Source organism: Podarcis pityusensis (assembly GCF_964106645.2).
Source record: "Podarcis pityusensis genome assembly, chromosome: 1".
Lineage (NCBI taxonomy): Eukaryota > Metazoa > Chordata > Lepidosauria > Squamata > Lacertidae > Podarcis > Podarcis pityusensis.
In genome coordinates, this window is record NC_138028.1 from 44,291,528 (window position 1) to 44,315,777 (window position 24,250).

A 24,250-nucleotide genomic window follows, 5' to 3' on the forward strand; every position below is an offset into this window, starting at 1 on the left:
GGAGTATTAAAGTGCATTATTCTTATTCTCTTTAAACTCACACATTTTATATATCAAAAGCTGACATAGCACCTGCTTTTGACATGAGTACAACATCCTGAGAGGATCCTGCTATGGATTTTAACCAGATCTGGGCCATTCATTCCACTCAAAGTTTTGAACTGATCATCAGCTTGGCCGTTCAAGGAAGTGGCTATGTATGAAATGGCCAGTTTATGCCATTTGCCCTTTCCCTTAAGTGAATGAACTAAAAACACTTCCGCTTGCAAACTGATGTTCTCTCATGTATTTGAAGCTAAAATCTAGGCTTGCCTCAAACACACAGTAGGAGTGAGTTGTTAAATTGCTGGATGTTCACAGGGTGTGTGTGTTTAAAATCTGTTCAAGTATAAAACTAGCAAAGCAGAGAATGGATTTTTCTCCATAGTGTGCTACATTTTGTATATTCATAAAGACTTTTGTGGGAAAAGATTGAAGAACTGTAGTGGTACAGTCTACTCTCCCAGCATAGGACTCTGCTTGTGTCAACCACACCTTAATGTCAATACATGTATCTTGGGTGTATTTAAGGGAAATGAGCACCCATTCAAAAAAATAAGATGTGAGAAAAAGAATGGCATTTCTTACTCTGAAGAGTCACAAATAAGGTGGAGCTTGGGATGTGTATATAATATCTCACTAGCTCTTTGGCACCAGTCATTTTCTTTAATAAAAAAAAAAGAAGGAAGTTAGGAGGGTACCTAACACAGCAGAATACTTGGATTCCTGCCCATCGCTACTGCCTCTCATCTATGCAATGGACATTCTAATGCCTAAGGTAAGATTAATCAAATATTTTAACTCTTTACTAGTGCTGGACATGATTTTCCTTACTGCAGAGGAAACACAATACTTGACAAGCTGAATTTCCACAACATGTAAGTGGCCATGTAAGATTTTTAGTGTAGCAGATTGAGGGGTGTGTATAACCCCCCCCCCAAAAAAAAACCCCAGAAGCTTTTCTTTTGGGAATTATAGGGAAAGAACTACCTAAATTGTATAGAAATTTATTTACTTATGCTACTACAGCAGCAAGAATGTTACTTGCCCCAAAATGGAAAGAAGCAGAAGTCCCAGCAAATGAAGAATGGATACAAAAACTTATGGAATATGCAGAAATGGCGAAACTTACCGGAAGAATAAGAAATCAAGATAACAAACTTTTTATAAAGGAATGGAAAATGTTTATTGAATATTTACAGATAAATTGTAAATAGATGAAAACATTAGCAGGATTATTGTAATAACCTGCAGTTTTATAAAAGTATATATTTACAGTAGATAATTAAATGAGAAAGTTAAATGAATTTGAATATGTAGAAGATATTAAAAATACATTTAAGGAACCACAGAAAGAGGGGAAAGGAAGTCAAGTTTTGAAATTTTAAATGGATTGTAAAACTAATGAAATGTATAAATAAAAAACTAAAGAAAAAGAAGAATCAGAAACAAGTAAGGGCACCTGACTTTAGAAGAGATGAATTAATTTAAATATATTTTCAAGAGAGTGATATTAGAATATATAATTGTTGATCTAAATGCCATCAAACACTGCCCAGTATTAATGAAGTCACAAAATATTTCTCATGATCACAAGTCCAAATTTAGTGAAATGTAGAACAGCAAGACCATATGGACGGCAATCTTCTTACCAATGCTCTTCATAAAGACCAAACCACTGGAATGATGGAAGCTACAAATCAATTCAGCCTCATAGACGCTGTCCCGTTGCTGCCTTTGGTCACAGTACTATCCTGAGTCACGTATATGTCTTCAGACCATGAGCAAACTTGCAGAAACACGTTCAGGTGCCTACAAATCATTTGAAAATGGATCACATGTCATCTGATAAACCTTGAGCTGGGCACTCCTTCGAGAAAATCAAAAGAATAAGAACGGATGAAGAATTTGAAATCAGTGACGAGAAAGTGACCAGGTGTAGTGGCATGACAGAAATGTGGTATTTGTTACAGGTCACATGGATGCTTGTTCTGAAATTAATACTTCAATGGAGAATATAACAAAATGCATACTATATAATTAGTGACCAACACAAGAAAGCCACTGATGGAAGGAATCGGTGTGACTTAAAGAACTCAATGCTAATTAGATTAAGTGCTTTTGAAGAGAATTCTCAATTAAGGAACATGGTCAATAACAGCTAATATTGAAATGACAAAGGAAGATGGAAATGGAAGCTATGAGAGAGAAGTGTGTAATTAAATATTTTTATAGGTGATTTTAATAATCACAGCTTTTTTTGGGGGGGAGGGAAGTAATCAAATATTTTTACAATAGTAATGTTTCTGGACCAGAGTAAGGAAGACTCAGTCATAGTTCTGTATTTTTTTTCTGTACAATGATAGGAATTTCAGATATCTTTCTTTTTAACTAGGGGGAATGGTCAATCTATCCTTCTACTGAAATGACTAATATTTTGTTTTTTGATGTAAGTACCCAAGTTGCACAATTAATTCAGCAACATTTGTTTTCTGTAAAGGTTGAAACATTTCCATTCTACCTGCTCTCTGTGAAGGTCATCCAGGCTTGACACATACCTTCAAGAGACCTATGTGAGTGAGTTGTTAAATCCATTGCATTGCATTTATCTTGAGTTTTTTGGGAGTCCAGAACCTCTATAACAAGAATGTACACTGTCCTGCATCTCTTTCAGTATGTTGTCTTTTGAAGGTTCTTCAAAGTGTTGGATAGAAGACTGGGAAACCTGTATTTTCCCCTCTGCAGAAAAGCCTACAAAACCCTATTATTACCTAATGATAATAAAGCACGAAATAATGATTATTGATGCGGTTTTGTTTTGCTCTAGGGACTTCTTCTGATTGTTATGTGAGCCTTCGGCTGCCATCAGCTTCAAATAAACAAATGATGACGAAAGTAATCTCAAACGCCAGTAATCCTGTTTGGAATGAAAGCTTCCATTTCTTTATCCAACCTGAGGCCAAGGTAGGCAGCTATTAAACTAGAATACTCTTGGTGATTGGTTTCTGTGAATTTGAAGTGTGTGGTAAATGGAAAGCAGAGAGGAAGTGCAAGCATTCAGTGCTGAGGCCTCACACATTTAAGGTTTCAAGGGCAGAATTTCAAAAGCAGAGAACATTCTGGAGATGTGCTTTCTGGCTTAAGAGATATCCATTACGTTCTGTGGGACTGGCATGTTCTGGAAGAAATGGCCACTCCTTAAAATAACATACAATTGGAAAGTCTGCCCTATCCTCAACAGCATGCTGTGAAATGGAGTTATATGCCTTCTCTCATGCCTTTCCTATCTGTGCTCAGAATGTGCTGGAACTGAGGCTCTACGATGAAGACATGGTCACCAAAGATGATCTCATCTTCATGGTTGCCTACGATATTGCTAAAGTGAGACCAGGGGAAACTATTTGTGAAGACTTACTTTTGAACCGTCAGGTGAGAATTGACACAACATATCCTTTATTTATGTATTTGGGGCCTTTATCACCAAAAGGTCCCAGAGCCAGTTACACAATAGTAAAAAAAAAAAAATAGTGCAGCATATGAATAGTATTAATTAGGAAGACAGCTGAAATTGCATCATCTTTATCTTCCATTCATTTTAATTTACCTTATTCGTTTTCTGGGTGGCCTGCAGTGAGGGAGAGTAATCTGAATTGATAGCTTAATCTAGGCACATAGGAAGCTGCCTTATACAGAGTCAGACCATTGGTCCATCTAGCTCAGTATTAGCTTCACTTTTGCATGCAAAAAAATGAGTTACAACCCTTTCTTATTTAATTAGAGGGCAGTAATTAGGAAAACGGTACAGTTTTATGACACTGCTATGACACATGCAGCTAGTGTCAATCGTGATAATTTTCTTCCCTTTCCAAAAATGCATTTCCTAGGCTGCTTCATTTTGAGTTGCTGAAAAGCAGTCTTTGGCTACTCTTCCACCTTAGTTCTGGGAACAGTTGTTCAAGTGGAGTTTTCTGTGAGGGTTTGCCTTGGAGGGTTGTATCACTTGGCCTATTTGACAGACAGAAGCATCCCGTGGGAAAAAGGGGCTGATGCAGTGAGCAAGTATAATTTATTCAGGCTAGCGTACAATTAAAACAGTTGTTCCCTCAGGTAACAAGTGGTAAACTCTGTGTGGGCTGGTCTCAGAGCTAACAATGCCATCGTTTCTTTTTTGTTCTTTCCCCTATAGGGACCAGAGAGCCTTGAAGTAGAATTCAAGATGGAGAGCATGTGAGTGAATTGCTCTGATTATAAAATGGAGTTAATAGACATCATCTCAGTTGGAAGCAATCAATCAATCAATCAATCAATCAATCAATCAATAGCTGGGCTCATCCACCCTTCTAATATAAATTTTTTTATTTCTATGTGTTTGCAGTTTGACATACTATTAGAACGCAGGAACATAGGGAGCCACCTAATACCAAGTCCGGTTAGATCAGTGGCTCTGCACCTGCCCCCCCCCCCCAGCTTGTCTGCACAGTATTTTTTTCTTCAGCTTCTGTCACAGTGTCAAAACCACTCACAAAGTATAATTTTTAGGTTCTTGCTGAGGTGTTGTGTACGCCTGGTTGGATTGCAAGTTATGAAGGCCTAGTCTATTACGTTAAACAGCAAATGCTGATTCTCCCGAGGGACGAATAAAACTCAACGGATGAATGTATTGGAAGGTTGATTCAAAATTAGGCTTCCGGATATTTAACTACGTGTTAAAAATGTAACATGCATTTTGTTGCTGAATGTTTTTATATTTTTCCCAGATGTGGGGGCTTTGAGAGCATTGCTACTAATGGCATCCTTACGGTAAGACCCATTATTAACTACAATCAGCATCTTTCTTATATTCTTCTTATTAAAATTGTAATTTATTACCCGCCCTTCACTCCAGGGTCCCAGGGCAGGTTGCAATAATTAAAATAACTGAAGCAACTGAACCACTGAGGGGGGTTTGGATTACAGTGGTACCTCTGGTTACAAACTTAATTCGTTCCGGAGGTCTGTTCTTAACCTGAAACCATTCTTAACCTGAGGTACCACTTTAGCTAATGGGGCCTCCTGCTGCCGCCGTGCGATTTCTGTTCTCATCCTGAGGTAAAGTTCTTAACCCGAGGTACCTCTTCCGGGTTAACGGAGTCTGTAACCCGAAGTCTCTGTAACCTGAGGTGTTTGTAACCCAAGGTACCACTGTACTTTGTCAGCAGTATGCTGATGACACACAGCTCCACTTTTTCTTTACATCTTTCATTTGCCCCTGAAAGGGCAGGTAATGGGGGGGGGGGGATACTTTTGGATCCATTGCTGTTGCTAGAGATTGCCTCAGTGGCATGGGCTGCGGAAGGCTTACTGTATATACCTCAACTGTAGGGGGTTATTGTTTTTCTTTGCCATTATGGTATGTATTTTTGTGTTTTGTAAACTGCCCTGTAATCTTCAGATGAAGGGTGGTATGGAAACAACAACAACAGCCAACAAGCAACAACCACAACTTAAAATTACAGAAATAAGGAGGGTCCTATAGGAGCAACGTAGTTGCAAACGAGAAACAATCTGTATGATATACTGGTCTTTGTCAAATGTCTGAGGGTGGATCTAAACACAGCGGAAAAAACCCGCTATAAGTAAGTCAGAAATTAGATTGTTTTAACAAAAGAAAAAAAATTTCTATGGAAAGCCATGTTTTAAAATTTCCTGCTCTCTGGCACCATCTGGTGTTGCATGTTTATTGCGCATTCAAAACGTTGTTTCTTTACTAATGTAGCTGAGTCCTGAGATAGTCATTCCAAGCAAATAATTAATTGTGAAATGGTCCTGTACTGTAGAATAAACGGAAATACTTTAGCAGAGCAACAGTGCCTTTGAAGATCAGGAAAAAATAGTCCTGGGCAGATCACAGTCTTTTCAACCTCCATTACATGTCTTTATAAAGTGGGAATTATGTATGACACAGACCTTTTCCAAGTTCAGTGATGAAAAGGAATTTTGCACATTAAAAATGCTGTGATTATATAAAGTCTTATGATTATTTTTTAATGAAAGTACACCTTAAAGAAACTGTGGGAGGGCAGGTTTTGGAGCAGACTGCAGGTGTTGGTGGAAGTTTTGAACAAGAGCAGGAAGATTTGCAAGCCTAGCTATGGAGTAGAGTCGGCCTGAATTCTAGGGTTGCCATAAAAATCAGGACAACCAGAAACTTGTTGAGCTTTTTTTTTTAAAGGAAAACCTGAAACTTTGGACTTTGTTTTGCTAAGTGCGCCTCACTTTGTAAGCCAGGCAGAAAGAGCATGGAAATTATTAATGAACAGTGCCACACAGAATAGAGCCAGACAGAAATAATACGGAAAACATTAACCAATGTAGTTGCTTATAACCTGTCATGTTTGATTCTAGGTTAAAATTTAAAAGAAAAATACTGGAATCTTCCAGGATCAGAACAGGCAAAAGAATAGAGCCAAACAGAAATAATACGGAAAACATTAACCAATGTAGTTGCTTATAACCTGTCATGTTTGATTCCAGGTTAAAATTGAAAAGAAAAATACAGGAATCTTCCAGGATCAGAATAGGCAAAAGGAACATTATAGGTTACGTTTGGATGGCAAAGTCCACGTTTTGAGGTTCTGCTTTGTTTTTTACTAGAACATTAAGGTCTACTAACAAGATGCAAGTGCAAGACAGTGGTGATGGTGTGGGTGCGTGGGGGTGGGGCAACATAGAATTAAGGAACAAACTGTCTCTGAGCATAGGTTCAGCCCAGGAATTTGTTTTCAGTACCAGAACTGAGCGCAAAGATCCGAGTCACACAATAATCAACTTCTTGTTTCATCCTCCCCAAACGTTATTCATCTTGGCAACCTAATTTAGAAGTGGAGAAAAGCCTTTTCGTTGCTGTAATTGTTAAATGATTGGGAATCAGAAACCCTTGGTTATGTGCTGCAAACCATTTAGATATGTACCTTTTTACCTTTTACCTACCTTCCATCCGCCACCTACTCCTTAAGACTCCCCTTAAAAGGAGTTACTGTTGTTATTTAGATCATTTGTATACCACTTAACAAATAAAGTATGTTTAAGCAATATGCAACCAATTAAAAGAACCCATGCATATTACAAAGGTATGCAATAAAATCACCAATGGAATGCACCAATAAATATATACTGATGTTAGTACTGAAACTGAGTACTAATGGTAACCCCTTCTCCTTCTAACATGCCTTCTGAACACCTCTTAGCTCTCACCCAGAATTCCACCTTGGCTCTGACTCAGGGACCAAACAAATGGAACCCTGAAATCTCTCAGAACAAAGCAGCTGAGCACTCTTGTGTTTATGGTCAGGCACCAAGATCTGATGGAGTTGCCCACAGCTGTGTCCTCTTCAGAACTCTGCACACCCCACACACCCAGGACTCAGCTACACAGCTGCAAATAAAGTGTTTTAAATAATAATTTGTTATTTCTACCCTGCCCATCTGGCTGGATTTCTCCAGCCACTCCAGGTGGCTTCCAACAAAAGATGTGTTGTAAAGTGCATTATACACATGTGACATTAGATGACAACAGTGAGCTATGCAAAATTCAATGTAATTTTCAAAACGTTTGAAAACAAAGCATTTTCACAGCGTTTTTTTTTATTTTATATGTGTGTAGATTCCACCTCTCTGTTTCAGACTACAACAGGCTTAGTGAATTCAACCTTCTATGATTGTTATGTTTTCTTCCCAGGCCCGTGAGGTTTCACGTTTAGACATTAAGATGGACAAGTGGAAGAATGAGGAGTGTTTGAAAAGTGAGACCCATTCTTGTGAATTTGTTAAGTAGACAACCAAAGAGTGATCTCCACTGAAGCCTCTTTTCAATTGTAAGGCGTAACTGTACTGGTAGTTTTCGTAAATGCAATTGCTGCTGTATCTCTCTTGCTTATACAGTGGTATCTTGGGTTAAGAACTTAATTCGTTCCGGAGGTCTGTTCTTAACCTGAAACTGTTCTTAACCTGAAGCACCACTTTAGCTAATAGGGCCTCTTGCTGCCGCCGCGCCGCCGCAGCACGATTTCTGTTCTCATCCTGAAGCAAAGTTGTTAACCCGAGGTACTATTTCTGAGTTAGCGGAGTCTGTAACCTGAAGCATATGTAACCCGAAGCGTATGTAACCCAAGGTACCACTGTAATGCCATGACATGGTGCACGCAACTGCAAAGTACAGTAAAAGTGGGATGGTCAACTGTCTCTCTCTCTCTCTCTCTGTGTGTGTGTGTGTAGGGAGGACAGAGGGTATCAGTTTGTCTGTCTGTCAAGCAGGAACACTTGTTCAAAAACAAAATGACTAGAAGAGCATGACAGTGAATTCCACCATTTGTTTTCAGCCTGTCTTGTACCATTTTGTTGCATTGTTTAAAATTATTTTCATATGAAAGCCAGTGTGGTATAGCAGTTAAGAGTGTTGAACAAGGACCTGGGAGACCAAGAACTTGGGCCATTAATTATCTCTGTCTTGTTGTGAGGATAAATTGAGGTTGCAGGCAGGGACAAACCATGTACACTGCTTTGAGCTCCATGGGGGAAAGGATATACAGTAAAGTAGTACTGTATCTCTTCAGTACACCTTTGTACTGTATATTCTTTAGTACACGTTTGCACTGAAGAAGGGAGGTAAAGAAATATTTTAACTAAAATAATTCTTTCTCCTAGACAATAAAAATATTGAACTTGTGGTGAAGGAATCCTTTGAAGAAGCACAGGCGATCACCCAGGAGTCAGAAAGCTTCACATTTCACTGTGTGAAGAACTGGGAGCCAAAACTGGAGGCCAGTACGAAGGTAACACTTTGCTTACCTTTTTTTTTAAAAAAAATAAATTTTATTTTATAACACCATACAAACAAAGAAGACAAACACAACACATTCACACCAAAAAAACAACAACTAAATAAAGAAATATATATATATATATATATATATATATATATATATATATATACTCCTGACATAAGACAACAACAAATTAACTACTTTAACTACATAACACACAACACTGACTGACCTCCCTTCATCTCGGTTTCGGAATGTGTTATAAAATTTTTCTATCTGCAGTTTCTTTTCCTCAAAAAAAAAATTCTTTACATCACAAGTGTTATATCACACCTACTGTGTTTTTTGGTTTTTTTTAACCTCTGTTTCCATGTATGCCATGAATTTATTCCAATCTTTATTAAACTTTGTGTCTTTTTGATTTCTTATTTTCTGTGTCATTTTTGCCAATTCTAGATAGTCGAGTAGTTTCGATTGCCATTCATTTATGGTTGGGATTCTTGGTGTCTTCCAATTCTGCGCTATTAGAGTTCTGGCGGCCACTGTCGTGTACTGAAAGAGTGTTTGATCTTCCTTTTTGATTTCCTCTCCAATTATCCCCAGCAAAAAGGCTTCAGGTCTTTTTATAAAGGTATATTTAAAGATTTTTTTTAGTTCATTGTAAATAGATTCCCAAAATTTTCTAATAGGCTCGCACAACCACCACATATGATAAAAATCGCCCTCCTTAATCTTGCACTTCCAGCATAATTTATCACCAGTTTTATATATTTTTTCCAGTTTTACGGGCGTTACGTACCACCTGTACATCATTTTGTACATATTTTCCCTGAGTGTTGTGCATGCCGAGAATCTCATACCTTTATTCCATAGTGCCTGCCATTTATCAAACTCTATGTTATACCCAAAGTTCATTGCCCATCTCACCATTACCTCCTTTACTTCTTCATCTTTGGTGTCCCATTCGAGCAACAGGCTATACATTTTCGATAGGAGTTTTGTTTTACTTTCTAATATTTCAATCTGGAATCTAGATTTTTTCTCACTTATCCCATTTTTTTTATCCTCGGTCTAGATAGCGTTAATTTGATGAAATTGGATCCAACCTGTCAATTTGTTCTTTATTTCTTCATACGGCCTAATCCTCCAACCGGTCTCTGTTTTTACTAATAAATCTTCGTAGGTCCATCTTTCTCCTTCGATATTTGTTTTTTTTATTGTCAGGATATCGATTGGCGAAAGCCACCAAGGGGTATTCTGTTCCAATAATTTTTTATTTCTTTCCCACACCTCCAGTAATGGCCCTCTGAAGATATGGTTAGAAAATCCTTTATGGATCTTTCCCTTATTACGCCATAGGTAAGCGTGCCAACACTTTGCTTACCAAGGACAGCTTTCCTCAGTGTACCTGCAGGGGCAGATTAACTAATGCACTAAAGGACCATTACAGAGTAGCTTGCTGAGAAATTGGACCCTTGGTGTGCTTTAATAAATAAAGAATCTATCCACATAATGCTGACACAAAAACTCTGCATACACTATGCAAAAGAATTAAATATCATTATCCCCCCCTTCTCTCATCCTCCTCTCTCTCCCCACTTCTCTCTCCCCACAACCTCACAATGCCCATGACAGCAGTGTTTCACACAGAATGTAATTGACCTGTAGAAAGGACTCTATGAATTGAAATAGAGATGTTATATGTACAGTACCTTTGTTATACATGAATATCTTTTAATAAAAACATTTTTTTAATGTCCTTGCTGGCAGAGTGTGCTTTTCCTGTTCTCCCATATAGTAAGGGCCAAACAGTGAGGGATTCATATGTAGAACAGGCAGCAGTGTTGAAATCAGTCAGTATCTAGAGCCTCAAATGTGTCTCATTTTGCTTCCTTTGCGATGTGTGCTAGAGTGTGTCTACATTCTTGTGATTCGTTTTAGGGTAATTCCTTTGTGGGGAAATGGCTTGGAGACGCTACTACTGATTGTCCAGGTGTGTTGCTGAAATCCCTCCCTGCAGGAGAGGAAACAAAAGTAGCCTTGCCTTTATCAAAGGTATGTGGCTTCATCTTTTTCATAGAATCATTTAATTGTAGAGTTGGAAGAGACCAGAGTAGTCCTCTAATTCAACCCTCTGCAACGCAGAAATCTTTTGCCCAACCCACGACCCTGAGTTTAAGAGTTTCATAATCTACCAACTGAGCTGTCCTGTCGAGTTTCAAGTGTGATAGAAGTAATTTCTTGGCACACAAGAGAAGAAGGAAGTAGTTCTTTGCCAATAAAACCACACATTAGTTCTGAAATTTAACAGGGGATTTGTAAATTCATTGTTCCTTTCAAAGAATGTTATCCTTGTGTCCATATCGGGATTTAATTGTTTGTATTTTAGATTACTAAGTTTGAATGTTTTCGCCCTTGTCAAAGCTCTACTTTGTGTTCCATATCCAGAACTTTTATAAACAGAAAACAGTCTAGTGGCTAAGAAATAATCTTTCAGTTACCTAGATTTTGGGATGGTGTATGCCTCTTCCACTTCTCTTAAGAGACCCACAAGTGCCATGCTTGGAAATGTTTATGAAAATGAAACCCTGGGATTGGTAATAAACAATCTACGGTGTTATATTTATGAACATTACACAGTGCATTTGCTTAGCACCTTAACATAGGTAAACTCAACTTCTTCATTTTCAGGATGCAGAATTAGAGTTTCAGCTCCAGGTCAATGACTGGTGAGAAATTATTATTTATTATTATATTAAAATCAAATCAAATAAGAAATTCTTGTCTGTTCAGCTTGGCTCTGTATAGTGGTAAAAACTTCCAGCTCAGTCCAGCAAATCACATACTCATGCACTTCACTTTAAGAAAGCCCAATAATTAGTTGGAACAAATACTATTCATATCATCTCCTTCTACATCCGCCAGAGACTATCCAATGTTATAGCATAGCAATGATGGTAATGAGAGATGCAGAGTCTGTTCCTTTCTTACCTTCATTTTTGGCACATTTTAGTCCTGAGTACCAGGCCACCTTCATGTTTTAAAATCTCACAACAATGATAAAACACAAAAAAAAATCTACTGCACAAAGTTCTCAGTTTCAAATTACATAGCTGCACAGCACTGCTTTCTACCTCCATATGTCAGGTGACAAAGGGAGGTGCATTTCTTTCTTTTTATTCCAGTTTAGGAGATTTAGATGTGCGTTTGGGATGTGATCTCTGTGGGGCTGAGCAGGACTTCCTGTCTAAGCGCAAGAATGTGGTTGCCAGTGCTCTAAAAAAGGTTCTTCTGCTGGAGCAGGAGCTGCAAGGACATGAGGTACATGTGCTTCATTTTGTGACCCAAAGCTACTCATATTAGTGCAAAAATATATAAATAGAACTAAAGCAGTTTATTTAGTGTGGGTATTGCAGAGAAGCTGCTTTGTTGAGAGAAATCAACTGTAGCAACACATTGTTGAAGGAAAATAGAGTCAACAGATAAGAGGACCCACAGAAAAGCAGACGCTCTTAAATGCATTTTCTCTGATAGACATCCCCTGAGGAGAAAAAAAGAGTAAGCTTCAAATGTGTGCTTTTTGTAATAAATACCTTTTATTCTTTGAACTGGTATTCTCTCTCCCCCTCCACCCCCTGGAAAGAAAGTGTTATGGCCTACTGACATTGGATACAGGTTATGTGGGATGGCTAAGAGAGAAAATATTAATTACAATTTATCTCTCCAGTTTCCCACGTGTGTGGGTTAAGCAGAGCATTAAAATCCCATCCTTCATAATGAAAATAGAAGCTTTGGAACTAGGTTGAGGGGCCTTTCCTTTTCTGAGCAATTCCCCTTGGTTTCCCTCTCTATAAAAGAGTCAGGCAACAAACAGCTTACGCAGTAAGCTTAACAGTCTTGCACTGGACCACGGCAACGATAGTAGGAAAACTATGCAGGACAAAATTCTTCTAGGTTTCAAAATACATGGTTGATTAGCGCACACAGACATGCATCTGCATTGAAGGTGAGGAAAGGAGTGAGAGAGAGGCTGTAGGAAGGAGAAAGAATTAAAAATCTATTGTTTCATCCCATCGCAGGAAACAGGGGAAATGACATCACACAGAGCTCTCTCTGCACCATTTACAGTGGACGCTCGGGTTGCGAATGTGATCCATGTGGGAGGCACGTTTGCAACCCGCAGCGTCCGCAGCCTGCAGCGCCGTGTCTGCGCACACGCAGGTTGCAATTCGGTGCTTCTGCGCATGTGCAAAGGGCCAAAACCCGGAAGTAACCTGTTCTGGTACTTCCGGGTTTCGGCGCTTCTGTATCCCGAAAACGCTCAACCTGAAGCATCTATAACCCGAGGTATGACTGTATATTCCTATGATATGGACCTGCCTATCTAGCAATACAGCTCTGTGGTCGCTTACCCCTAGACTTACTAATATTTAGATATTTGACTGGTAATCCCGAACAAGTTAGGCACAGTTACTGGTATTTCCTGTTTACTCCATCCTGTTTGTGCCACAGGTCCCAGTGATAGCTGTCATGGCAACAGGAGGAGGAGCCAGAGCAATGTCAGCTTTTTATGGACACCTCTCTGCCCTTCAGAAGCTGAATCTTCTAGACTGCGTGACATACCTCTCTGGAGCATCTGGCGCAACATGGTAATGTGAATTAGCATTGTGAAAAATAGCAGCTGCTGGAGAGGCCCGGTCAGATTTGAGGTTGCTGCACATGTGGAAGGGTTTTTAAAAAAATATTTATCGCCAACAGTAGCTTCAATAACAACTTCTGTCTGATGGCAAATGTCAGCTTCAGGGAGAGAAACAATTGTACAGTACAGTGGTACCTTGGTTCTCGAACTTAATCCATTCTGGGAGTCCGTTCGACTCCTGAAACAGTTCAAAAAGCAAGCTGTGGATTCCGATTGGCTGCAGGAGCTTCCTCCACTCAATCAGAAGCCGCAGAAGCCTCATCAGATGTTCGGCTTCCAAAAAAGTTTGCAAAGTGGAACACTCACTTCCAGGTTTGCGGCATTCAGGAGCCAAAACATCCGAGTACCAAGGCGTTTGAGAACCAAGGTACGACTGTATTAGGCACCATGGTGCAGGGTTGGGGAAAGCGTTCATCCCTCTCCCTGTGTGCCATAGTCTAAAACCTGACTAGGCCCTCCCCCGGTTTCTTTTTAAAGCATCCCTTCCAAATTGAACATGTAATCTACATTCATGTAATCTACAATATACTTTTGGGCCCTATACATATGAGGGTAGATTTTGTGAGTGTAATTTACAAGGCAGTTTAAATTATAGTGTTGCCCTGTTCTGAAGGTGTTATTTTTTCTGTAGGACAATGAGAAGTTTGTATGAAGATGCTGACTGGTCTCAAAAGGACCTGATGGGTCCAATCCACAGAGCACAGGAATATATTGCTAGGAGCAAGTCAAGTGCTTTCTCCTTGGAGGCTCTACAGCGCTATGATGTGGAGCTAAGGCAGAGAGCTCGAGAGGGGCACTCGGTTTATTTTACTGATGTATGGTCCCTTATAATTGACCGCATGTTCCATGACGAGGTATGTGTTCCAAAGACCCTCTTACCCTAAGGATGTTAAGTGTCTTCATCTTTCCTTCCAGACATTGCTTAGACAGACGGAGACCCCCCAAGGCCCAGGCAACCCCCAGGAGGTATAATGACACCTGACAACGTGTTATGGGATTGAAATTGGCCACAACTTTATTAAATTCTCAGATGTAGGAAGACCTTGGCTTAGGCATTGGGCATTTATCCCTCCCAGTCCCCAACCGGGGATCTGGGGAACATCAGGGTTATCCAAAGTGTGGGGGGATTGGGCTGACTCTGGAGAACATCTGTTCAAGCAGAGAGCCTGTCCCCCATTTCACCGCGTAGCAGAGAGCACTGACAACCCATTGGTGTATGGCCAGTGCCTCCCCTCAAAATAACCCCTTTAATGGGAACCCTGGGATCGCCACTGCAGGGGGGGGGTCACCGCTTCACCCCCCCATTGAGGGAAGATAGACTAAAGGATTCCACCCAAGGCCTACAAACCGCCAAAGTTGTGACGTTTTGCTATGGCGAAGGTGAAACCTGCCAATGCAGGGAAATTCCTTCCCGGTCCCTCAATGGCGACCATCTAGGACCGCAGCAGTGCCTGCATAGCTGTAAAGAAGAAGGTTAAACTGCGAAAGAAGGCATAAATTGAGGGAGGGCAGGGTGGGGAAGTTCAGGAGCCGACAGGACCAACAGGTAAGTTACACCCTCTATTGTGAGTGTGGGCGGTCCTAACTCTACCTGGCCAATTCCCTTGGCAACGCGCCCCCCCAGCCAGGATTGGCTGATTGACAGGGCTAGGTGGGAACCTCTAGGTATCCAGCTGGGGGGGCAGCACAGCCAACTACCTTGCTGGGGGTCTAGTTGTCCCTGGTTGGGCTGCGTGTGACCATGCAAAAGCCGTCCCCAAGTTAATGCAGGGAGCGGTCATTCTAGCTCTTGGGCAGTAGCAGATGGCCTGGTGAGGTGGCAGCACTCACCTGACCTCCAGTCAATTGTGTTGTTGTTGCTTACTGGGAACTAGAGGGTGAGGAGGCTGTGCTCCCGGTCAGAGGCAGTATGCTTTTGAATACCAGATGCTAGAAACCAGAGGAGCGGAGAGTGCGCTTGTGCTTGGGTTCTGCTTGTGGGTTTCTCAGAGGCATCTGGTTGGCCACTGTGAGAACAGGATGCTGGACTAGATGGGCCATTGACCCGATCCAGCGGGGCTGTTGTTATGGTGGTTGCCGAGGTGCAAATGCACCAGTGGAGCCAATCCACCACTCCTGCCGGTGTATTTGCACTATGTTGACCTTGCCACCACCTGGCCGCTCCCTCTTTACCGCTCGGTAAGCAGCCGCAACATGACTCAACAGAGGTCAGGTGAGGACCACAACCCAACCATGCCGTCTGCTGCTTGGTTTGGAAGCATCTGTTGCTTCATAATTTATTTTCTGCCTTTGAATTTCTTCTTGTTTTCTTTGTGTTTCATTGCATCATTTCCTCTTAGCAAAGTGATAGCAAACTTTCTAGTCAGCAACAGGCTGTGACTCAGGGGCAGAATCCATTGCCTATCTACCTGGCCCTCAATGTCAAGAAGGACACCCAGAGCACTTGTGAATTTAAAGGTAAGCAACTCTACAATCTTGAAACCATGTCAGGGGGCTTCAGTGTGTAAGTAGTTCAGAACAGCAGCCAAAACGAAGACTTACTCAAAGTAGGCCCACTGAAATGAATGAATGTGACTAAGTTAAGTCCATTCATTTCAATGGTTCTGCTCTGTACAAACCTTTCCTGAATTTCACCCAAAGAGAGCAATTCTGTCTTCATCATTCTCCTCTCAAACTTCCTCCTGATTTTAGGCATTGGGGTATATTTTTCTCCACTTCTCTTCTCTCATTCTGCTTATAGAATGGTGTGAATTCTCCCCATATGAGGTTGGATTTTCTAAGTACGGGGCCTTCATTTGCCCAGAGGATTTTGGAAGTGATTTCTTCATGGGACGACTAATAAACAAGAGACCAGAGTCTCGGATCTGCTATTTGGAAGGTGACTTAATTTTGATTTGAGGAAAGTTATCCTTTGGTGAGAAAAATTGCCAAACTGAGTCCCAATCTTGCCAAATTCAATATTAGTATTACCATAGCAAGTGTAGCTTGTTATCAAAAATCTGTAACTCTCTCTTGAGCATTGAGCTGATACAGTGCCGTAGATGTGGGAAATTCTAAAACATGCAAGAAGAAAAAACAGCTCAGACCCTCCCCTGTATTCTCCTTCCATGTCTATCTAACTATGTTGGACAATCACACACACACACAGCACACACACACACACACACACACACACACACACACAGCACACACAGAGAGAGCCCTGCTTCCTCCTGCTCTCCATCCTCGACAGGGTCTATATCTGACAGTAGATGTTTCTTCATTTTTTTCCTGCTAGTTAATGGGCTGCCTCTGCAAGACAGCTGCCTGCCTGAACCATCCTCTAAATCAGAGCTTTCCAAACTGTGTGTTGCAACACGTTTGTGTGTTGGCTGCAGTGTGTAGGTGTGTTGCACAAATGCTCCCCATGCTCTTCCCAGAGCTGGAAGGGGATTAGTTTAACCTCTGGTTTTCTAGTAAAATTGAATGTGTCATGAAATGATGCATGTCTAAAAAGTGTGTCACCAATATGAAAAGTTTGGAAAGCTCTGCTCTAAATGAAGCAGGAGACCTCCAGATTAGCTGCTGCAAAGTTCCACAGAATCATAGCATTGTAAGAGTTCTCAAAACCCATCTAGTCCAACTTACAAGTGATGCAGAAAACCCTTTAAGTCAGCCTTTCAAAAACTGATCCTTTGGAAGTTCAGTCCCTTAATTTCTCAGCTAAATGCTGCTTCCAGCTGATTGCAGAGTAGCAAAGCCTTAGCTGCACCAAAAAGGACAAGTGTGGAAAGAACATGTAGGAAGTAGTGGCCTGTTGAAATTGTAGCAAAAACCTTCCACCAAATAATCCTGCACATTGCAGGCCTGTTCGCTTTTTATTAGACTTATAACTCCTATCTTGAAAGCACAAAGTAGGTAACAGCTGAAGGCAAAGGTCCACCAAGATACTATCACCTAACTAGTCCAAATCTCTCATTTCATATCAGCTCAGCACCATCTAAGTCAGAGGTTTCCAAATGTTTGGGGGTTGCAAACCCCTTCGTTCCATAAATACATCCCCAGTGCCCCCTATGCTTTAAAAAGCATTATTCAAAATAGCAGTTTGCATGGCCCACTAAGGAAGATTACCAAACAACAAAATTCAAAACAGTAACAAAAAATTACACATTATTCAAAATCCAACTAAAACTACTTAGCTTAATTAATACAACAAAATTGATGAAACTCATCCAGTGATACCAACTTTTCAAAGTCTGATAGTCATGTACACCTCTGCCACTCCCATGCCTCTTATTGACACCCTAGGTAACCCCACTGCCCCCCAGTGGGTGGTACTGCCCATTTTGGCAATCACTTATCTAAGAAATAGTGCCAGTAAAAGGATGGGGAATGGGGAGAGAACAGGGCTGCCAGATCTGCTCTCATTTTCATGTCCAAAGCTCACACAGATGTAGGGATTTCTGGGGCTGTAGTAAGATTCGAATTTAAATACATCAACCTACTTCACAGAAACTGAGAAACAAGCAGGAACTGAGAAACAAGCAGGGCTGATCCATGCTTCTTTAATTAGCCTCCAGATAACCAGGTGAGTTCTTAGGGATTGAGAATGACAAAGATAGGTGCTGAAAGTCTTCATTTTGAATATGTTTACATTTACAGGCATTTGGAGTAACATATTTTCCTTGAATTTGAAGGATGTTCACCACTTATACAAATCCTGGCAGTGGCCTTTCCCAGACCAAGAAAAGGATGAAGGTAAGAAGTGGCCTGGGTAATTTCTGTTAGTTCAGTGGCATTTTTTCAACAGAGAAGGAACTAAAGAATAAAATGCATCACTGTGCAGATACAGCAGAGAATCAGCAAAGCAGATGATCATAATCTGAACATTGTAGCTAATTTGTGAGTTTTACCCATCCATCTCTGTGGGGTTGTTTTTCACACATATACCTGATTTCTCTGCCTGACTTACTAGGAAAGCACATGCTACTTTAAATGGTTTTGATTACATTTAAAGTCTTTGGCTGCAATCCATAGAAATGTGTGTGTTAGTGTGATTGTGCAGGTGTGCATGTCACATCTAATGCACAAAGCATTGCTGCAAGTGTGAAATACATTGAGTGCAAACAAATGGACTATCTGGTTTGGATGTAAGAGTAGATCAGAACCATAATTTCCATTCTAACCATTTATTTATTATTTATTTATTTATTTATTTATTTATTTATTTATTTATTTTAAAGCTCAGAATTCCCCTTCTTCAGAAGCTTTGCCATCTGCCCAGGTTCTGTGTGGCAGCATAAAGAAGGGAGGTTTGATTGCACATAAAAGATGTCCAAACCTCACAAATGACTACTTTGACCAGTAAACAGCTAGTGCACATAGTGTTGTTGTTAGTTTTTGAGCATCAGAATTTAGAATTTCTCATAGTATGTGCTTTTTGCTGTTCTTCAAGATAAAGGCAACAGGGCTTCTATAAATCAGCTCTCTCTATGTCACACAGCTTGTTTCATTCCACCAATGAACAGATCCAGCATCTTCAATGGAATTCTGACCAGTCGGCCAATAGGAGAAAAGAAACCTAACTTTCTGAGAGGTCTCCAGCTACACAAGGACTATTACCAACATGAAACATTCTCCATGTGGCAAGGTAAATAAATCAGCACATGAAATTGGGAGGAACCCAGCCAAACCCTTCCTGCACTATAAATGTTCACCAGGTTTCGTCATGTAAGTCACCACCTTGCTACAATATCCTTGTAGGAAACGTATGTATGTATGTATGTATGTATGTATGTATTATACTTATTAAATTTCTTAGTCTCTTTATCTTGCCCAAGAGAACCCAAAGTACCGGTAACTTACAACCAAATTATGTACAAATACAGTCATGCTAGATGAAATACGGTACTTGTTTTCTCAGCATTAATACTAGTGATTAATCAGTCAAATAAAGCCTTGACACAGTACGCAGTCCAGTTTAGTTTGGATAGACCGCTGAAGGTGCTTGTTTTCTGATTAATGCTAAGACTAACAAGACATAAAGCAGCCCATCAAAAACGAACATAAGTTTTGTTTTTTCAGTATTTCATTGGTGTATATTAGATAAGCATGTCCTGTATGATCACAATAGCAAGAAATACTTGCCTTGCAGACAGTAAATTGGACCAGTGCCCCAACTCTCTTACGCCTCAGGAAAAAGAGCTATTCTTGGTTGATGCTGGATATTTCATCAATACCAGTTGCCCTCCATTGATAAGAAAGGAAAGGAATGTGGATGTTATCTTATCACTCGACTACAACCTGTTGGAGACCAGGTTTAATGTAAGATTATTCTTATTTTATCTTTGGACTAGAGAATGTTTTGGGGCATACAAATTGTTCATAAAGAAATCCTTATTCCTGTATGCTAGCCTAAGAGGGTTAGATTAAATATTAAGCTAAGCATGCTGTAGAGTAGCTCCCAAGTTAAACATGGAAGTCTTCCTGTGATCTAATTATAAAGTGAGTTTCATTCTGTATATGGTGATGCGAGTTGCATGAAACCAGTTTCTGCGTTTAAATATAGGAAGCTGCCTTATACTGAGTCAGGCCATTGGTTCATCTAGCTCATAGGTAGGCAAACTAAGGCCCGGGGGCCAGATCCAGCCCAATCGCCTTATAAATCCTGCCTGTGGACGGACCGGGAATCAGCATGTTTTTACATGAGTAGAATGTGTGCTTTTATTTAAAATGCATCTCTGGGTTATTTGTGGGGCATAGGAATTCATTCATTTCCCCCCAAAATATAGTCTGGCCCCCCACAAGGTCTGAGGGACAGTGGACCGGCCCCCTGCTGAAAAAGTTTGCTGACCCCTGATCTAGCTCAATATTGTCTTCACTGACTTTCAGACTGGGATCTTCCCCAGCCCTACCCAGGGACGTCAAGGATGGAATCTGGGATCTGCATGCAAAGCAGATCCTCTGCCAATGACCTACAACATATAAGCACCTATATAATGTGCATCCATCCATAGGGAGTTCATGTCAGCACCATGGATTCCTAGATGTACCTGACTGAGAAGGGGGGAAATGGTCTGTTTTTCTTCCTGCATTTTGTTCTCTCTAAATGACTAAATTTACCTGAACAGCAAAGCAGTTGCTTTCTCCTCTATAGCTTTAGTTAGGTTTGACAATAGTAGATGAGGACTGTTGGGGGGAAAATGGCCTTAGTTTTGCTATTTAAACTCTAGTTTTCCTCTTTGTTCTGCAGTCTATAGAACAGATGGGCAACTACTGTTTGGACCAGGATATTCCTTTTCCTGAAATTGCACTGACTGAAGAAGACAGGGAGAATCCAAAGGAATGCTACATTTTTGAGGACAAAGAGAACCCAGAAGCTCCAATCATACTTCACTTCCCACTAGTGAACAACTCTTTTAGGGAGTATAAAAAACCTGGTTAGTATTGAACTTTTCAGTCACGTTCTATGAGACTGGGGACCAAGTAGCAAAGAAGCCACTGCCTAACCATAAAATTGTAGAGTTGGAAGGGACCCTGAGGATCATCTAGTCCAACCCCCCACAATGCAGGGATTAATATGCAGCTGTCCCATATGGGGATCAAACCTTCAACCTTGTCATTGTTAGCACCATGCTCCAACCAAATGAGCTACCCAGGCCCTCTTGCTAAGTGGTGTAGGAACAGTATTTCCAAAGGACAGGACATTCATCACTGCCTCCCACAAGGCCTGTACCTGTCAATACCACACTCTCTGATGTTCCCCCAGCTTTTCCTTGAGGATTCTTGCCACAATAACTGTTTTCAAGTCAGAGTGTTAGCAGCTTGTCTCCATTGTTATATTACAAACAGGGAAAAGAGAAGGACAAATATACTGGTCTTTAAATGGAAGAATTTGATAGCCCAAACAGAGAATTTAAGTATACTTAAGGCTACAGAAGTCCATGGGGTTCAGCATGCTAAAAACATTCTGTTAGATTGCAGCCAGTGCCTTTTCACATGTCAGACTTAAACCATAGCTCTACAAGTGGGAACATTCTATAGTCCCTTTTTTGTTTGGCATGTAGTCCTTTTCAAATCTACCTTCAGGTAGCATATATAAGAAACAGGTCTGTCAATTTTGAACTGTGTGATCAGACAGTCAATAAAATAACAAGCTGGGCTCTCACATGTAAAAAAGAGAATACATTAGGTTATGTGCCACAGTGTGCAAACATGTAACGATTAGTCCTGTAAGATGTGCAGCAAGCCTTGCTTCACAATCCTATGCATGTCTACTCAGAAGTAAGCCCCACTGAGTTCAATAGGGCTTACTCTGTGGTAAGTGTGTAGAGTGTTACAGCCTGGGTAAGTGTGTACAGGATTATAGGGAGACTTAATTCCAAGTAAACATGCATAGATTGCACTGCTGCTGTTATAAATAAAGTCACTGACAACCCAAAAGCACATATAGCCCATTAAACTATTTTATCCTTCACCCCACCTCTCTGATGAAATGGCAATCAAGAGAGAAAAACATGTTTTTGTGTGCATCCATGAGAGAGAGTCCATGTTTGGTCATGCATTTGGAATGACCAAAATATGGCCAACTTATGCTCTGTGACTGCAAAGTTTTTATTGCTAGATTGTGCTGAATATATTATATGTAATAGCCTCCAGGTTGTGTTCTATTATAGACAGACAGCTATCTGGAGAATAGAGTGACTCTCAACAATACAGAATTTGGGCATCCTCGTCACAGAGGTATACTATTTTACAGACACAGTGTTAACCCAATCTCTTCCTCTCCGCCCCCCCCCCCCATACTATCCGTTTTTGGCAACCTTTGTGCAGGAATTAGGCGAACTTCTGCAGACACGGCTAAGGGAGAGGTGGATTTTACTAGTTTAAACTCACCATACAGAATGACAAGTTTGACTTACACCGAGGAGGAATTCAACAAACTTATAAACCTGAGTGACTATAACATTCAAAATAACAGGGAACTGATTTTGCAAGCTCTGCAGACAGCAGTAGAAAGGAGAAAAGCCAGCAGGAAACAAAAACAACTACAATCAACATGAATCAAATCAGGTGGGATTTTCCAATTCAGTCCCCATTTTCAGTGAAAGGTGACCCATGGCCTTTCACACTTTGAGATGTATATTATCAGGACCCGCCCTAATTCTGTGATTGTAAGCAGTTTTAAACTGCTTTTAATATTGTATTACAAATTGTTGTAATCTGCCCTGGAGATCTCAGGGTGGGCAAGAAATTAAAATAACAACAGCAAGAAAATTAAAATTGCTTCATTATTCTTATTCTGAACTTCGGGACATTGGGCACCCATGCATATGTGCTTGTCTTTGGATGAAGTGTCTGCTTCTCCTTAAGTGAAGGGCATGGGGAAGTCGGTTCCTCCAGCACAGAAAGAGGGATTGTCAGCTGGACCAACCTATATAATTTCCTGCAATGACAACATTTTCAGTGTCATTGCACTGTTTTTGCGTAACATATTGTATTCCAATTACAGTGGTACCTCAGGTTACATACACTTCAGGTTACAGACGCTTCAGGTTACAGACTCCGCTAACCCAGAAATAGTACCTCGGGTTAAGAACTTTGCTTCAGGATGAGAACAGAAATTGTGCTCTGGCAGTGCTGCGGCAGCGAGAGGCCCCATTAGCTAAAGTGGTGCTTCAGGTTAAGAACAGTTTCAGGTTAAGAACGGACCTCTGGAACGAATTAAGTTCTTAACCCGAGGTACCACTGTATTTACATCAAGCATGGAAAACTTTAGACCATTGAGGCTTTGATGTACTACAACTCCCATCATCCCTGACTATTGCCTTTGCTGGTTGTGGCTGGTGGGATTTGGAGTCCAACGATGTCTGGAGGGCCGCAGGTTCCCCACCCCTGGTTTAGGGTTCATCCAGACTTCCTTTTGTGCCGTGTTTCTAGGAACGTGCTTTAAAGTGCCCTGTAAAATTGCTCTTTACCTCTGAACAGGCACAAACAGCAATCCATGGAAAATCCGAATTATCATTTGTTCCGATTCAGTGTTAAATAGTGGGATTTCGCTGGGGCAAATAAAAAGTGCTTGGACGCAGTGCTTTAAAGTGTAGACCTGTGCCTGGAAAGCGAAGGGCAAAAGGTGAGTGTGGATGACGCCGTACATGGAACTGGAAGTCTTGCAACTGGGCTTTCATTTGGTGAACACAAGATGGCAGTATAAATTAAAGAATTAAATCATAATCATTTAAAAATCTTTGGTACTGGAGAGCTTTCACGTTTGTAGTAATAACAGCTTGCAATGTTAGATGAAGACTCTGTACCTGTAATGTTTTTGTTACGTGTCCACCCTCTTGTGATCTACCTATCACCACTTCTACCTGTCATTTATCCATCCTTCTCCCTCCAGGAGAGACTGGAGTGAAACCACACATCATCATCATCATCATCATCATCATCATCATCATCATCTTTTATTTATATCCTGCCCTCCCCGGCCGAAGTCAGGCTCAGGGTGGCTAACATCAGATAGATAACATTAGTATAAAATCAAACAATAATTAAATTACCTCCTAAAACAGGTCCAAATCAAATTGAAGTCTAATTAGATGGCTTTCCGCAGGGTTAGGGTTGTAAGTGCTCATTGGCCCAACTGTTTATGCTGATCTTTTATGGGCCTGTGAGAATGCTGGGAGGCCTCTTTCATATAAGTTTTTATACGAAAAGAAAAGGGGAGTCAGGG

At 40.6% G+C, this 24,250-nt stretch overlaps 1 protein-coding gene across 2 annotated transcripts; it reads left to right on the forward strand.

Moving 5' to 3' along the window:
• The first annotated feature begins 886 nt into the window (after positions 1-886).
• LOC308472171 (cytosolic phospholipase A2 delta-like) lies at positions 887-23,902 on the forward strand. Of its 2 annotated transcripts, XM_080996809.1 has the most exons (20): positions 887-917; positions 2,540-2,612; positions 2,867-3,003; positions 3,337-3,468; positions 4,226-4,266; positions 4,797-4,839; positions 7,757-7,820; positions 8,722-8,849; positions 10,782-10,895; positions 11,532-11,569; positions 12,026-12,161; positions 13,353-13,489; positions 14,171-14,393; positions 15,879-15,996; positions 16,280-16,417; positions 18,181-18,276; positions 19,022-19,168; positions 19,673-19,842; positions 20,771-20,957; positions 22,351-23,902. In XM_080996809.1, the coding sequence occupies exons 3-20, from the start codon at positions 2,923-2,925 to the stop codon at positions 22,578-22,580; spliced, it is 2,223 nt and encodes a 740-aa protein (XP_080852935.1). In that variant the 5' UTR covers positions 887-917; positions 2,540-2,612; positions 2,867-2,922; the 3' UTR covers positions 22,581-23,902. The 2 variants fall into 2 exon arrangements, with proteins under 2 accessions (XP_080852935.1, XP_080852936.1); XM_080996810.1 differs by lacking the exon at positions 887-917 and having other exon boundaries at positions 2,445-2,612.
• Positions 23,903-24,250: the final 348 nt, after the last annotated feature.

Bases quoted from the DNA above. Each gene is read 5' to 3' on its own strand.
- LOC308472171 (XM_080996809.1), top strand. From the start codon at position 2,923: ATGATGACGAAAGTAATCTCAAACGCCAGTAATCCTGTTTGGAATGAA. The intron at 8,850-10,781 runs GTAACACTTTGC...GATTCGTTTTAG, and splicing joins AACTGGAGGCCAGTACGAAG to GGTAATTCCTTTGTGGGGAA. The intron at 11,570-12,025 runs GTGAGAAATTAT...TTTTTATTCCAG, and splicing joins CAGCTCCAGGTCAATGACTG to TTTAGGAGATTTAGATGTGC.